This window comes from Salvelinus sp. IW2-2015, linkage group LG14 (assembly GCF_002910315.2).
Source record: "Salvelinus sp. IW2-2015 linkage group LG14, ASM291031v2, whole genome shotgun sequence".
NCBI lineage: Eukaryota > Metazoa > Chordata > Actinopteri > Salmoniformes > Salmonidae > Salvelinus > Salvelinus sp. IW2-2015.
The window spans coordinates 13,178,122-13,195,253 of record NC_036854.1 but is presented as its reverse complement, the minus strand read 5'-3'; the positions used below and the strand labels follow the sequence as shown (position 1 = coordinate 13,195,253).

The window sequence follows — 17,132 nt, the reverse complement described above, 5'->3', positions numbered from 1 at the left end:
TCTGTAGTATTGATTGAGGGTAGCCAGTACATCTCAGTGATTTGTATTATTGATGAGGGGACCCAGTACAGCTCAGTGTCTGTCTGTATTATTGATGAAGGGACCCAGTACAGCTCAGTGGTCTTTATCATTGATGAGGGGACCAGTACATCTCAGTGGTCTGTATTATTGATGAGGAACCCAGTACAGCTCAGTGATGTCTGTATGATTGATGAGGGGACCCAGTACAGCTCAGTGGTCTGTCTGTATTATTGATGAGGGGACCCAGTACAGCTCAGTGTTCTGTATTATGATGAGGGGACCCAGTACAGCTCAGTAGTTGTCTGTATTATTGATGAGGGGACCCAGTACAGCTCAGTGTTCTGTATTATTGATGAGGGGACCCAGTACAGCTCAGTGGTCTGTATTATTGATGAGGGGACCCAGTACAGCTCAGTGGTCTGTCTGTATTATTGATGAGGGGACCCAGTACAGCTCAGTGGTCTGTATGATTGATGAGGGGACCCAGTGTATGATTTATGAGGGGACCCAGTACAGCTTAGTGGTCTGTATTATTTGATGAGGGGACCCAGTACAGCTCAGTGGTCTGTATCATGATGAGGGGACCCAGTACAGCTCAGTGGTCTGTATCATTGATGAGGGGACCCAGTACAGCTCAGTGGTCTGTATATTGATGAAGGGACCCAGTACAGCTCAGTGGTCTGTATCATTGATGAGGGGACCCAGTACAGCTCAGTGGTCTGTATTATTGATGAGGGACCCAGTACAGCTCAGTGGTCTGTATTATTGATGAGGGGACCCAGTACAGCTAGTGGTCTGTGATCATTGATGAGGGGACCCAGTACAGCTCAGTGGTCTGTATCATTGATGAGGGGACCCAGTACAGCTCAGTGGTCTGTATGATTGATGAGGGGACCCAGTACAGCTCAGTGGTTCTGTATCATTGATGAGGGGACCCAGTACAGCTCAGTGGTCTGTCTGTATTATTGATGAGGGGACCCAGTACAGCTCAGTGGTCTGTCTGTATTATTGATCACTGAGCTGTACTGGGTCCCCTCATCAATCATACAGACCACTGAGCTGTACTGGGTCCCCTCATCAATCATACAGACCACTGAGCTGTACTGGGTCCCCTCATCAATCATACAGACCACTGAGCCTGGTACACAAACACAAATAAGGCTGCTCACTCTGACGCATAGGGAAGCTGATGCTCTGACAAACAATTACGGACACACACCCATATCTACGGACAGACACACACACACACCAATATCTACAGAAACACACACACACCTCTGGAGAGGTGGGCGTCGGTGGACAGCGGGGTGAATGGGCCCGACTTGTGCTGGTTCACTGAGAACCACCTCTGTCCTCCCCGCAGGTCCCAGGACATCCTGAGCCCAGAACTGACGCTGCCGGCCAGCATCCAGTTCAGGGACAACTGTGAGTACTGCAACCGCCTTTGTTGTGGCTTTCTCTCTCTTTCTGGCTTTTCCTCTTTCTCTCGCCTTGGTGCCCATCTTCCCCTCCCTCGCTTTCTGATACTTGCTGTGTAGTTTAGTAAAAGTCATGATAACATAACTCTATGGACCCATCCACACGCCATCTGAGCGATGCTTTCAGTGTCGATTTTAAACTGGAGGTCATACCATAAGTGCATTTAGCTAGTGTCTGAAAGATCAATGGGTGGAAAGTATTGATTCATTGTCTGCTGCTGCTGCTAACTGGCTTTTAATGTTTTATTGAACACGGTCATGTTAACATTGAGTAAAATGGTATTATGTAAAACTACACACATTGTTAGACCTTAGTACCATAGAGGTCATATCTGTATGAATGTCTACATGCCTTCGTCAAGCTGTGACAACTGATGTGGTCTCTCTTGCTCTCTAGCGTTATCTCTTGCTAGCCTTAGCGCTATCGTACTATCCCTAACGCTAGCATGATAGCGCTAGAGCTAGCTGCAAAAGGAGCTGTTGGTCCTTCGCCAATGAGTATTTTTTTGTTTTTAAACTGGGTTTAATAAGTAAACATTTTGAACAAATGTAGTCATTTCTATCAGTGGTGAGGAATATTTCTCACAGTAAAGGAGAAAGTGCATCTATGTTTCTACCTCCCCTGTGGTGCAGTGACCACAAACGCTCCTCTTTGGGTAGACATTTCTTTTTGTCTGCCGGTTTCTATTGCCAATTGGTGGTCACTCAGCCTGTACTTGGTAAGGGTCTGTCTCTGCTTTGTCTCTCTTTATCTCTCTCTCTTTATCTCTCTATCGCTCTCGCTCTCAAAAATTAATTTAAGGGCAAGTGAACTAGATAATATAAATGAACATTACACAAAGTTCCAAAAGAATACTCTTCATCTCCCTCTCTCCTCCATCTCCTCCATCTCCCCTCTCTCTCGTCCCCTTCTAATCATTAGGGAGCGTAACCCAACAGTTTACTCTGAATGACATGTAATGGTTCTCCCATGTGATACTACTTCATGTCAGATGGGCTTTCTCTCCAGCCTTCGGCATATCTTTATTAATTTAAGCCATTTTAACTGCCTTTCAAGCTCTTTCATATGCCGAACATTGTTTGTGGACTCTGCAGTCTTGGGCCCGGCTCAGTCAGTCGCTGTATATTTAAAGTTTTATGAGCTCATGTGTTTGGCTAGGGAGCAGAGGCCTTTGATTTCCAATAGAGGGATGTGAGAGAGCAAACCCCGTCACAATGCATTACAAACAACCGTTGCTGGGGAACCAGGAAGACGGGGTTGGGGACAATGTTATCACAAAGCCCATCTGAGTCCCTACTGTAACAAGCTCACACACTGAGACTCCTGGGTGAACCTGTAGCTAGTTAGTTTCTTTAAAGCCGGACTGATATCACCTGTGACCTATGTCATGTAAACGCACACCTTATCCCCTTCTGTCTGCGTGTCTGCCTGCCTGCCTGCCTGTCTGTCTGCTCGTGTGGATGTCACCTGCCTTGCCCCCTCCAGCCGAAGATGCCTTTCTGTCGGCTATCATCAACTACACCAACAGCTCCACGGTGCACTTCAAGCTGTCCCCCACCTACGTACTGTACATGACCTGTCGCTACGTCATGTCCAGCCACTACCGGCCCGACGTCAGTCCCTCGGAACGCACCCACAAGGTCATAGCCATCGTTAACAAGATGGTGAGCATGATGGAAGGAGTCATCCAGGTGAGTCCACCCTGCTGCCTCGCTCTCTCTTTTTCTTCTCCTGTTTTTAAATCAGCAGGACATTCATGGGTTGAAGCCAGGGCTTGGAGCATATATGACCACGTTATGTCCTGTCAGTTCCCCAAGGAAGGACCACTCTGACAAAGTGTTTATCTGCACTATTTTGTTGTTTTTCTTTTTATTTGCTTAATTCCACTACCCTCTAAATACCAGGACCAAAACAAACCCCAAAGAAAAGCTCAGTATAGCTGACTAGGTAGTACTGGTAGTCGTAGTACTAGTAGTAGTAGTCGTAGTAGAGTTTCTCTTGCAAAGTAATCTCTTACTTTATTCATCCAGGTCATTTCCAGAGAATACTTTGTATAGATGCAAATCCCACGTTATGTGTTTGTCTGTCTGTCCAGCGTCTCTGTGTCCCCCTCCATAATGATTTAAACAAGGCATGGCCCTTTAAATGAATTCACTGGAACACACTGATATACAGGGGCCTTGTGGTGTTCCAAAAGCCCTCTCAGCCAACACATAAAACCCAAATGCGTAGCAGGAACACCCATACTCTGGGACACCAACCCTGGAGTTTTGTGGGAAAAACCAAAATGGCCAAAATAGTCCAAAACAATAAAACCCAATAGGTTTTGACTGACTCCACATAACACCGTCCATCTCCGAGGAAGCTAAGATGTGTGGTTAGTCTGGTCAATCCTTATGGAATTCCTCATCCTATCTCTATATGCAACCCTAAAGACACCGTCTCAACTTCCATGGTGAGTGTAGTCTAGATGATTATCTGTCTACACACGAACAGTGTCAGACGCACACACACCAGGAGCATTAGGGAAATCTCCCCATGTCTGCGCTGCTCTGCGTGAGTCCTACATGAATCAGGATTGCAGGCATTAAATCCTGTTTTAAAGGTGGTTTTCATCCAGATGATTTTGGGAGTCCAAGGTCTTGAACCTCCATAAGGGACATTGGATATTTAGGCTGTGTTCCTTAAATAATCACATCTGCACGCAGCCTCGACCTACATCATTTTGGATACATGCAAAAGTATATGCTGGCAGTTTTTAGCAGCAAACGCCCATAACTTAATCAAAGGAGTTAATTTAATCAAAACACTTTTTGTAAACGGAACATCCTAAATTATAGAGATTTATTGTTGTGTGTTTTGTTGACATGCCTGTGTCAATTTCTGTCCTTGGCTGTTGTTGACAGTCTCTCTCTGTCCTGTGGGATGTCTGTCTGTTTTCCCTCACCTCTCTGTGACAGGAGATTCCTGAAGGGGACCAGGTAGGGACACCTAACGCGTTGCTAGGGGAGAGAACTCTCTCTCATCTCTCACGCCGTCTCTCCCTCTATCGGCTCAGTCAAGCTTTGCTCAGGCCTCCATGCTTCTTTTCTCCATAACAGAAACCCCCCCCCCCCCAAAACCCTCAACCAAACCAAACCGCCAAGTAATCCCTCCTTTGACAGCTGGACTCTAAAACGCCAACATAATAACCCTCATTCAGCAACCTGGAACATGTCGTACTAAAAACAACTCCCAACAAATCTTTCTGATTGTGGCAACATATTAATTAATGTCATGTGACCTCCTGCTTTACTGCACTTCAGTGTGGATGAGCGACAAACCCCGCTGTTCTTTTGCTGAATTTTTCCCTTTACATTTTATTTTATTTTACGTCTGTGGTTTAACGTCCTTCTTTTGGATGCGTTCTGTTCTGTGGCCGTTCTGAAAGGGGGGTGTTGTCGTTTCGTTGCGGGGATAGACAAGTGCGGAATACACAGGGGCCAGTGCCGGCCGAGACACGTTGGGCGGACCTTGTGTATCCCTTTTTTCTTTGTGTCAAGGGGACATTGACATTAACTCATCACACAGACCAGACACTGGGCTCTGAAGCACTTACTGCCGCCTCATAGATTTCTCTTGATCATCTCTGCTAAATGTTGGAGAAGTTCAAGAACAGCTGTACAGGGTAAAATACAGTGCCTTCAGAAAGTATTCATATTGCTTGACGTAGTCCACATTTTGTTCTTACAGCCTGAATTCAAAATGGAGTAAACTGATTTCTCACCCATCTACACACAATACCCCATAATGACAAAGTGAAAACATGTTTTTATAAATCTTTACAAATGTATTAAAAATGAACTAGAAAAATATCTTATTTATGTAAATATTAACACCCCTGAGTCAATACAAATTAGAATCWCCTTTTGCAGCGATTARAGCTGTGAGTCTTTCTGGGAAAGTCTCAGAGCTTTGCAAACCTGGATTGTCCAATATTTGCAAAATTCTTCAAGTTCTGCTATGTTGGTTGTTGATCATTGCTAGACAGACATTTTCAAGTCTTGCCATAGATTTTTAGCTGATTTAAGTAAAACCGAACTACGCTACTCAGGAACATTCTATGTCGTATTGGTAAGCAACATCACTGTATATTTGGCCTTTTGTTTTAGGTTATTGTCTTGCTGATAGGTGAATGTGTCTGTTGAAAAGCTGACTGAACCAGGTTTTCCTCTAGGATTTTGCCTGTGCTTAGCTCTATTCTGTTTTTTTTAATCCTAAAAAACTCTCTAGGCCTTGCCGATGTTGAGCATACCCATAACATGATGCAGTAAAAAAACATAATTCCACTTTGACATTAAGGGGTATTGTGTGTAGGCCAGTGACACAATTTTAATACATTTTAAATTGAGGCAGTAACACCACAATGTGGAAAAAGTAAAGGGGTGTGAATACTTTCTGAAGGCGCTGTACATGAGGACTGAGCTGAATGTCCATCCCAACAAAATATTGTTTGAATACTGGTTGATGTAGAATATTTGGGCCAGTGCAGAGATGGATGCTGCTAGAGTGATGTAGAGGCTATTTATATCAGGACCGGCAAAGAACTGCTAGAAAAGACAAGTTGAATGAAATTCCCTCTAGACAATGTTAATGAGCATGTAATAAGCACAGATCTAAGTTCAGTTTACCCTCCCCAATCCTAACCGGAACCATTTGGGGGAAACTGACCTTAGATCTGTGCTTATTACGTGCCACTTGTACCTGAAGTGGTACAAAAACTGCCACTGTAATATGCCAAAGAGCCTCTTAATCCAGTAGCCAACTCTGCAAAGGGCCCTTCCTCCAATACTGACCTTGAATTCAGGGACCTGAAGTCAGGGACCCTCTGGGAGAGGCTGTAGCTTGGGGCCAGTGTCTGGTTCTGTGGGTCTCGGGTAGGGTGGGGTGGGGTGTCTGGCACAAGTCTATCCCTGGAGTGCTGCTACCGCTCATGCCTGTGAGTCTGAGAGAGTCACCCCTCTCTGTGTTCTACCCTGCCTCTGACCCCTGCTCTCGCTCTTTCTCTCTGTCCTGTCCCGCTCTGTGATTGGTGTATTCCAGAAGCAGAAGAACATCGCGGGGGCCCTGGCCTTCTGGATGGCCAATGCCTCAGAGCTGCTCAACTTCATCAAACAGGACAAGGACCTGTCGCGCATCACACTGGACGCCCAGGACGTGCTGGCACACCTTGTCCAGATGGCCTTCAAGTGAGTGACCAGACTTCCTCCCTACGCTCTGGCCCCTGTCTCCTTCCTAACCCGGGGACTCTCTAGTTTGGTGCTCCTGTCGAACTTTATAGTACATCTGCCCTGTCTCTGCTCCTGCCCCATTATGTACTCCTTACCCTGTTAATGTCTTGCCTCTTTTCCTGTCCTAGTCCAAGCTGACCTGTCCTTATACCCTCCCTTCTTACCACTCCCTATAGCGCTATGATTCCCTCCTTGTTCCTGTCCCTCCTCCGATCCTTTCCTTGTCCTCATTATCCCGTCTGTGACCTAAACACAAGGCTTTAGGTTATCCTGCTCCCAGCTGTGTCTGTGTGCTGGCCAAGTGGTGCAGCAACCCCACACCGTGCTGTGTACGCCATCAGGGCTAACTCAAACCACATGTGAGCCACAGGAAACCATCACATTCATGGTAATGCGATAATTGGGAAATGATTAAGAAAATTATAGATCCAAATGTGACCTTCCCTGTCACTGCTTTCATTGATTCTCCTGGGAGAGAAATCAAAATATAGGCGTCTGCTACCCGTGTTGTAGCTAGCGCTTAGCTGCCCGTGTCAACTTCTGCCTGACCTCAACCGTGAGCTGTTGAACTAGCGTTTTATTCATGTCGCCAGGTTTTATATTGCTTCATCTCAGACCATGTGAGGATCTGGAGAAAGTAGTATTTCTGGAGCCATTGTGTGGATGCAGGAAGTGGAGCGGTGAATTTGTGGAATGTCCCAGGCCTGGCTTGTATTGGCAAGGCTGGGGCAGGGCTGCATGTGCCTGGGGAGAGGTCCCCAGTAAAAACACAGTGGTTTTAGACTCTCCACGGCTCTCTGTCCCCCGTTTCCCCTGCTCGCCACTCCCTGGGAAGTATGTGTTTCTGCATTCGTGTCTGTATTTTGTGTTTGTGTGTCTCTCTGTGTAAGTGAACATGTGCAAAGTTTGGTTTGCGTAGTTGGCCGTATATGCATTGTGTGGGTGTCTTTGTTTGTCCATATCCGTGTGGACTATTCAGAACCAATGTGTACTGTGTGTTGTTGTCGTCTCAGGTACCTGGTCCAGTGTCTGCAGTCTGACCTGAATAACTACATGCCTGCATTTCTGGATGACCCAGAGGAACAGAACCCTCAGAGGCCCAAAATAGGTGACTCACTTCTGTTCATACACTGATAATCTTACTGTGTACATCAACTACTGTCAGCCAGGCCACAGTGGGGTGGGGGGTGGGGGGGGGGTGTACTGTTACCAGTGTATTTACAGCCACACAGAAGTACACTCAGCTTGGTTTTGAAAACTGAGCCTTCTAGTGTACTGTATACATTTTCCCTATGGACTTTAATGGTATTAGACCCAAGGGTCAATGCTGACTGACGCTCCCTGACTGACGCTCCCCCCCCATTCCTTATCCTCCTCCTCACAGAGGACGTTCTGCACACCCTGACGGGCGCCATGTCGCTGCTGCGTCGTTGCCGTGTCAACGCGGCGCTGACCATCCAACTGTTCTCGCAGCTCTTCCACTTCATCAACATGTGGCTGTTCAACAAGCTGGCGATGGAGGCCGACTCTGGGCTGTGTTCACACTACTGGGGCGCCATCCTCCGCCAGCAGCTCAGCCACATCGAGGCCTGGGCAGAGAAACAGGGCCTGGAGCTGGCCGCCGACTGCCACCTCAGTCGTATCGTACAGGTAGGGTCCACCTACCATTGTCCAGGAAGGCACATCCTGATAGGGCTGTTAGATACCCACTGTTTTCCATACCACGACTTACTGTAGGCCCTTTCACCGCAAAAGATTACTTGTCAAATGGTTTCTGTTGAAAACACGTCAGCAGCTCTCGATGATGCTTAAGGAGTCTTCGTGACCCTGCCCTAAGGAAAGTTGTAGGGGAAATCATTGTGTGGACCACACGTCACTGTAAATCAAGTCATTAATAGTACTCTGTTGTGTTGTTCCTCCCCAGGCTACGACTCTCCTCACCATGGACAAGTACTCCATGCAGGACGTGCAGAACATCCACAACACCTGCTTCAAGCTGAACTCCCTGCAGCTCAACGCCCTCATGACCAACTACCACTGTGCTCCCGACGAGCCTTACATCCCCCCCGTAAGACATGACAACACACAGCTCCATTCACACACACACACTGCTCTATTCACACACTACAGTTATAGTAAATGACTATGAATGAATGTCTCCGAAGTAGAGAAATAGGAGGTTGCGATTTGAAGCATTGCTTAACACAAATCTCCTCCCGTCGTTGTAATGCGTTGGAGTTTGTCCTGTACATTTTGGGGAAACATTAGCTAAGCTCTCCACTTGACTGATCTTCATAGCTTTTTTTCCCAGGTGAGGTTGCTGATTCTACACGGAAGGTTTTTGAGGAAACAGTCAGAGGACTATTAGACACTTAACCGTCTGCTCGAACGAAACCCTCATTGGTCTATCTCGTGTCTTTAACTAGARCCTCATTGGTCCGTCTGGTGTCTCTAACCCGATCCTCATTGGTCCGTCTGGTGTCTCTAACCAGACCCTCATTGGTCTATCTGGTGTCTCCCAATAGGAGCTGATAGACCACGTGGTTGCCGTGGCGGAGAACACGGCAGATGAGCTGGCCCGTAGCGACGGCCGAGAGGTCCAGCTGGAGGAGGACCCCGACCTGCAACTGCCCTTCCTACTGCCCGAGGACGGCTACTCCTGCGACGTTGTGCGCAACATTCCCAACGGATTCCAGGAGTTCCTGGACCCCCTTTGTCAGAGAGGTACTTGTGTAGAGGAGAGAGAAAAAACACGATTGAGTTCCATTCCCCGGAATGTCACACGGGTTGTGTTCTGTCGCTGGGGCCAATCAGAGGCTGAGCTGGCACGTGTTTGTTCTGTTGGCAGTGGAATGTAGAATGTAAGAAGAGTCTAGAAGACTGGAGAACTGTTTGCGCCTGTCCTTATCATTGTGTTTGCTTATGAGAGAGAGGGAGGTGTATTCCAAGAGCAGTTTGTGCTACCGTGTCACTGTAGTCTCAGATCTGTACTAAGTAATAGATTACTTCTAAGATTAATAGAAGTAATAAAAGAAGATGGCTGTGATTTTCTCTTGTGTCCTGTGCAGGATTCTGTCGACTAACCCCTCACCCGCGCTCCCCTGGGACCTGGACCATCCACTTTGAAGGAGCCGACTGCGACAGCCACTTCTTTGCAGACYACTCCGACCTGGTAGGTGTCCCACAGGCCGTTACAACTGTAGAACTATGCAAGGCAAAGACCATTTTCTTTGAGCTGTATGGTCATGCAGAGTAGTGGCTAGTAGTCATGACCATGCAGACTGTCCTTGTACAATAGCCACCATAGTGCTGAGTCACTGATAAGTGCAGAGGAATAGGCTGCTGCTTTGAACGGTTTATGATGCTTAAATATGTTTGTTACTCACCATGTATGTTTGTGACTGTTTTGACACGGCTCCTGCTATATGTAATGACCGTATGGACAGCCTTAATTGCCCATACTGCGGTCACGTAATCACCGCTCACATACTGCGGTCCTGTAATCGCCGCTCACATACTGCGGTCCTGTAATCGCCGCTCACATACTGCGGTCCTGTAAGCGCCGCTCACATACTGCGGTCCTGTAAGCGCCGCTCACATACTGCGGTCCTGTAAGCGCCGCTCACATACTGCGGTTCCTGTAGCGCCGCTCACATACTGCGGTCCTGTAAGCGCGCTCACATACTGCGGTCCTGTAATCGCCGCTCACATACTGCGGTCTGTAAGTGGCCGCTCACATACTGCGGTCCGTAAGCGCCGCTCACATACTGCGGTCCTGTAAGTGCCGCTCACATACTGCGGTCCTGTAAGCGCCGCTCACATACTGCGGTCTGTAAGCGCCGCTCACATACTGCGGTCCTGTAAGCGCCGCTCACATACTGCGGTCATGTAAGCGCCGCTCACATACTGCGGTCCATGTACGCACTCAACTCACTCACTCACTCACTCACTCACTCACTCCTGCTCGATTTCAGTCAACACCAATTACACCACAGAGGCCAATTAGTGACCAGAGGGCTGTGGAACAGCAGCAAATGATATCCTTCTCCTCACACTAATCACACAAAACCCCTCAAATCCACCGCTTCCTATATAAGTGCCCTGTTTTTCCCCAAGCTCTCCTTTTTCATGCTTTAAACCCCAGGTCCCCCCACAGTAGTGACGGGACCGGGGAGAGGGAGGGAGCAAGGGGAGGGCATCCAAACCGTTTAAACACCGCCGAGGTTCTGATTAATGGCTTCTTGGTTGTGTGCCAGGAACCCCCGCCTCATGTTACCACCGCCGTGCTCCAGAATCACTACTGTAGTGTTCCATGGTGTTCTCCTATTAACAGCCATTACAGGGTTAATCAGACACACCGAGACACACAGGGGATCCCTGATGAGGAGAACAATCGGGTGTATTCATTTGTTGGATTCCGTTGCAAAAAAAACTTTTGGCGGTTCCACAACGTTTTCTCGTTTTGCTGCAGAAACTGTTTATTCCAAACAGACAAAATGTTTTTCAATGGAATTCAACTATGAAATACACCCCAGGTGTCTGTAGGTTTCCCTGATCACTAGTCCAGACAGGAGGTGTAACTGTAGCTAGCCTAGTGCAGTCAGACTTTTTAGAAGAGCGGCTGTGGTCCTAAAACCCAGGAAGCTCGCTCGCTCTCTCTGGAAAAACTCTCATTGGCAGGTGTTTATGAGTTAGTCTCTTAACTGCAGAATTGCTATTGCCTGAATGAATGCATTGTTTCCTCATTGTAGCCAGCTGACCCCTGCATCACCATTGCCCTGCCCCTCTAGCACTTGATGAATCACTCCAATGGCATTCAGAAAGACTTGTTCTGCACCACATCACACGATGAGAAATGCGACCACAGCCCTGTTACTTAATGTGGCTTTGTGTCCACTCTCCCTTTCTCGTTGTCTCTGAACTATGCGGCAGTATAGAACAGCTCTTCAGCTGAGAGAAGAGTTGTTTGTGTCTTTGGGGCTGTTGAGTGTCAATGTGTTCAGTGCCAAAYGGAGGAGAGGCTGTCTGTCTCTGTGCCTCTTTGTGTGGGAAGCACTGCTCTCTCGCTTTCACTCTCTCTCCCTCCCTCTCCCGCCCTGCTTCCAGGCAGCCCTCCTTTTTAAATGAGCCCATTGAGAGCCTCTGGAGCCAAGCGCATATGGCTTTCATTCTTGACTCCTCTCCAGCACCCGCCGTTTCTCGCTGCGGTCACCCCAACCCAGCGCTCTCTCTGTATGACGACCCTGCTCTGCTCTGTCTATCCCCCTGCTTCCTCCTCCAGAGCCTCATTCTGCCGGAGGAGCGTCCCAGAGAGACAGCTCAGAGTCCTTTAAAAGCCTGACTGACCAGCTGACCGGATCCCACCGCTGATGCCAACTGCATTCCAGCTACTCCAGTTGATAGATTTTTCCTAAGCTAAAATTGCTGTCTCTTCTCGTTGCAGCAAATGCGGAAGGAACCGGAAGTTGTGACGGTCACCCTGAAGAAGCACAATGGCATGGGCCTCAGCATTGTGGCTGCCAAGGTAAGACATCTCTTAATCGTGTCCTTTAGTATTTAGGCTGAAAGGTTTTTGTCGGTACACACTAGTACTCCTGGAAGACGTTTGTGACTTCCTGACTGGAAGGGAAGTGCTATCTGAGCGATGTGAAACAGACTCTACAGAAACAAGCCAGAAACATTGAGTTACATTTGTTGTACATTACGTCCATGCTTGAGCAGACTTACTGCCTGGTGAACAAATAAATAATCAAAAATAAGCCCTTATCTCAGCCGTTGTCAAGAGGCCTGCCTGCTGTTGCCTCGGGGTGTGTCCTCATTTTCGGGTCAACAACAATGCCAGTGGAACATGCTGTTTCTAGCCATGTGGATGGATGTAAGAGCCTTACATTATCCTGCTTTAACTCTGGATAATGATGGGATGCCAGAAGAGATATCGGCAGAGCAGGCAGCTTTTTGTTGATAGTGTGTGTGATGAAGCGACTGTCATGGTTCCTCTACCTGCAGAGTTAGCTCGGCTGTTCTGTCTGACCTCAGCACTCTGAGGGATGTTTTTTACTGAAACAGATCGCTCTTTGTTTTTCTGTCCGTCTGTATGGCAAACATTCAAATTGGAAGTCAAAACAGCAGTAAGCAAATTTGTCTCCCGACTGACAGTTTCAGCCGTCCCTGGTCCTAACCATCATGTCCTAGTGTTGGAGGAAGCAGAGCAGGCAGGGGGGAACCTGTTGTTTTCACACACCGTGGTTTCCCTCACCTTTTGGTCCGACTGTGCTAACGACTTACAGTAATAGGTTCTTTAACTAAAGCGTCATCATTTGCAGTGGTGAATTAGTTAGTTAACATAGAACTCAGGCGGTGTTGGCCTGGGTACTGACCTGCAGCTGGCCCAGTTTTAGCCCAGTTCTGACCCGGTTTGGTCTGTGTGGGTAATGTGAGTGTGTCTGGGGTCTTACTGGGCTGCCAGAAGACTGGGCGTCTGAGAGGAAGAGGTGGTGAATAAAGGAGGGAAAGGGGGGGGCCTTCGTGAACTGTTTATTTTCAAAGCAAAGTTCTGGKGTTTGAGGTGGCCACATCCCCTGTGTTTTTACTGCTATTTTCAACCTGAGGTGGTGTGCAAGACAAGAAAGACGGATGGGGGGAGAGTGGCGGGAGGGAAGGAGAGGGAAATGGGAGGGGAGGAAGGAAGGCACAAGGCAGACTGGGGAAGCAAGGGAATGAGAAAAAAACAGAGTAATGATATATTTGCCTGGTGCAGAACACACAGCTGGGAAGTGCTCTGAAAGTTTACCCAAACTGTTGCAGAGTAGCAGGGGCTAGCGCTGGTGGACTGGTTACGTAACAGTCTGGATATGGTAATTCCTACTCCGGCTAGCTGCTGATATTTGCCGTATGGGTCCAACAGTAGGATGTAGAGCTATCTTTCACTCACTGCTCCACACCTAGTCTCTCCTCCTTCGTTAGCTGTTTTGTTCTCTGCGAGTACTTCTGGGCTGTGATCTGCCCCTTGTTGCCTGAGCTCGAGCCGGTGCTAGCCGAGTGGGAACTATCTTCACCATGTGGTTCTCTGTGGTCGGGAGGAGGGACCAGTCCAAGCTGGTAAGTCTCTATGCTGACTTCTCTTGGAAACAAGGTTTTTAAGCATGCCTTGTATGGTGTGAATGTGTGGAGGTGTTGGCAGGACCYCAGCAGGAGAGGAGGAGGAGGGTGTGAAGACACAGGAAACGGAGCTCCAGTATATGCTTCTGTTCTACTCGCTGTGACCTTCCAGATCTGGCACCTTGGTGGTCTTTTGCTCAAGTTGACTTCTCAGTGGGAGTTCAATCTTTCACAGTTGCTCGTTTACAATGTGTGAGACTGTAAATAAACGTCCAGCGCGGACCGGTTCTTCACGTTGATATATGACCTACTATGTAAGGGACCTAAGACCGCTCGTCTCTACGAGCTGTTTCCCCTGTTAGGGGGTGCTGCAATGCACACACACAGGCCAGAACTTCAACACAAGGACAAGAGCTTGGTTTTTAGTCTTTGTTTGTTTTGAAGATGCTGGTACAATAGTGATGGAACCGTAGAAGCTGCTAGAAGCTGCTTTACAATGGCTAGCTGGTTGAATACAAACCCTGTGGTCTCCCTTCTGTACAGCAGGTTTCCCAAACTCGGTCCTGGGGACCCCCCCCTGGGTGCACGTTTTGGTTTTAGCGTTGTTCCCGCCGCTTTGTGAACGACTGTTTTTAATGACTTAATTAGAGCTGCTGTGTGTGTGTGTCCTGCAACCTAAACACATCCTTTCTGACAGACAGAGAGGTGCATGTTATTAAATGACAAAATGAAAGACTTGAATAGCATCGAAGGAATGAGCGAGAGATGGATTGTACAAAATACCCCGTTCTGACCCAGAACCATGTCTGTTAAGACCCTGTTTAATAGAAAAGCACACGAAGCACCTTGCAGCCTCTAACCATCACCACCACACACCCCCAGACAGAGGGGCGAAGACACAGCTCTGTGTGGTCTCCACTAACCCAAGCAAGCAGGGCAAAGCCCCCCACCCCCTTCCGCCGCACAGACACAGGCGTCTGACTCAACAGTGAGGGAAGCACACTGGAATCATTTAGACCACAGCCACATGTCAAGACGTTCCCCTCTGCTATTAGTTGATTATCAGATTAGTGTGGTGCCGAACTGTGTACTGTGAAGTGTTTAATATGGGGTCACGCAGTGTCTGTCACAGAGGTGGCCCAGTGTGCTGAGAGCTCATTCTGATGATGGAACTGTCTGACCCACTTGACCTCAGATCCAAGGAAACATTCTCTTTGCTCAATTCAACGTCATCACAGACAGACCGTTCTTCTCGAGGGAAAAATAAGACGTCTCAGTCGTGTGAGATTGTGCTGCTACTAGTTCCTTGCTCCTCCTGTCTCCAGTCAGATTACGTCGCCTTTAAGAATGAAGTGTATTGATGGAGCTATTTCCACCTCGGTATGGAGGTCAGATTGACCACCTTGGAGCTGTGGACAAATTGACTTGAGACAGAGATTTGTGTGTGTATATTATAAACTCCCTCAGGACTCCAGTCCACCAAACTATTGTCTCCTGTGTTAAACCCCCGTGGCAGGAAACTGTAGACCATAGTATGGCTTTGAGATATATGCAGGAATGTACACACACACATATACACCAGGGTTTCCGTTAGCCGGCAATTGACTTAAATAAAAATGCCGATAAATAAAACTGTTGCCGGCCAAAATAACTGAGGGGGGGGAAAATCCCATATTTTTTTACATTTTTTTTTACTCATTGATGGAAATACATTTGACGTCATCCTTATCGGTCTATAGGTGAATTAGCATAATTGAGTGGAATTAAATTGTGTTTAGTCATCATGTATCTTATTTATCCAGCCCAGCTATCACGCGCACAGCATACAGCATTAGGGAACCCCTATTTTCAGTGGGGTTTCTCCCTGCAGCTCATCAGCTGGTTTCTGTGCTCTTATCAGCTCGTTCATTGCGCAACAATTCTAAATGCTATCGCTTGTTGAACTGTTTCGGTGCACGACATTTTCAGGACCGAGAAACCAGGAACATGCTCATTGCTCACATGGAGCACTCCAAACAAAAGACAATGGAAAAAACGGACAACTCTCTTATGGTTATGAAATTAAGTAAAACTWGTTTCTCACAAGTGTAGCAGGTTGTGAACTCTGCAAACAACGTTTCCACTCRGAGAATGAAGAACTGTAGATGACTAATACATGCATTAACAGAAATTAATGTAACCATTTTTTTCTCGCTTTGTCCTTATGTGGTATTGTGTGTAGATTGATGAGGAAAATGTTTAGTTTGATCCATTTTAGAATAAGGCTGTAACGTAACAAAATGTGGAAAAAGTCAAGCGGTCTGAATACTTTCCGAAAGCACCGTATGAAATGGGCAATTGATACACATTTTTAATAAAAGGCCAAACAATTCACACAATTAAACAATGAATGTGCAAGAATTTGTGGAAGACAGTTGAGCCATTCTGGATAGAGGCTCTCCTACAGTGTATTTTTGCCACACACCTCTTGTCTCAATTGTTTTGAAGTTATACTGAAGACACGTTATCTTCAGACATATTTCAGATGCTTTTCACTGACAGCCGCAACTCAATAATCAGCTAGGCCTGTTTCCACGCGCGCTGCACAAATGGCGTGCTTCCCAAATGGGCATAGGCATACGAGCTTATGATTTGAAACATTTCAGTAATTTTCTTTTAATAGCTAATGATCCTTGATTCCTTTTTGACTTAAGTCATGCTTTCTGGTGAAGTATTTTATTTTTGTATAGACAGGAGTAATTATATCATTTTGGCAAATTTATTTCCATTTACTTCCCTATTGGACCCGCCGCTATTGGCATTTTCCGGCACCACATTTTCCTAACGGAAACTCTTGACATATACACAAAAACAAACATAGTATGATTGCCGGTTCAGTGCAAAAGGACAGTTGTGTGGCCGAGTCTGATGCCTTGGCTCCAAATTCCTATAGAGCAGAACTGGGTTACAGGGCACTCATGGCAGGGCGGGACGGGAGAGCTGTTTGTGACTTACAGCCAACACATTCATCTGATTGGAGTAAAGTTTATTCACTACTGTACATCTGAACTGCTTTCCCCTTGAACAGTGGGCACCAATCTGAACTGAGTCRACATTTCTCCTCATGTAAGTGGTCAACTGTTATGTGGATAAAAGTTAAACATTTGATCAACTTGTTGTAATGGCTCTCCATGTTTGTTATAAGGCACATCTATTTGTAGCATGTCAAAGCTTCTAAATCCATTAAAGGTGATGTTGCTGTGTGTGTGTGTACAGATGTGATAT

The 17,132-nt window shown here is 47.1% G+C and overlaps 1 protein-coding gene across 13 annotated transcripts in view; it reads left to right on the top strand.

Moving 5' to 3' along the window:
• The window catches only part of afdna (afadin, adherens junction formation factor a), a 133,992-nt gene that overhangs the window by 87,502 nt on the left and 29,358 nt on the right, over positions 1-17,132 (top strand). For 9 of the 13 annotated variants that reach the window (XM_024000588.2, XM_070446537.1, XM_024000590.2 and 6 more), the window contains 10 exons: positions 1,385-1,446; positions 2,986-3,191; positions 4,461-4,481; positions 6,583-6,728; positions 7,784-7,878; positions 8,155-8,420; positions 8,695-8,838; positions 9,296-9,494; positions 9,839-9,942; positions 12,214-12,294. In XM_024000588.2, the coding sequence (XP_023856356.1) occupies positions 1,385-1,446; positions 2,986-3,191; positions 4,461-4,481; positions 6,583-6,728; positions 7,784-7,878; positions 8,155-8,420; positions 8,695-8,838; positions 9,296-9,494; positions 9,839-9,942; positions 12,214-12,294 (1,324 nt within the window). The remainder of the gene's footprint in view (positions 1-1,384; positions 1,447-2,985; positions 3,192-4,460; positions 4,482-6,582; positions 6,729-7,783; positions 7,879-8,154; positions 8,421-8,694; positions 8,839-9,295; positions 9,495-9,838; positions 9,943-12,213; positions 12,295-17,132) is intronic. The other 4 variants (XM_024000589.3, XM_024000581.3, XM_024000591.2 and 1 more) reach the window with 1 other exon arrangement.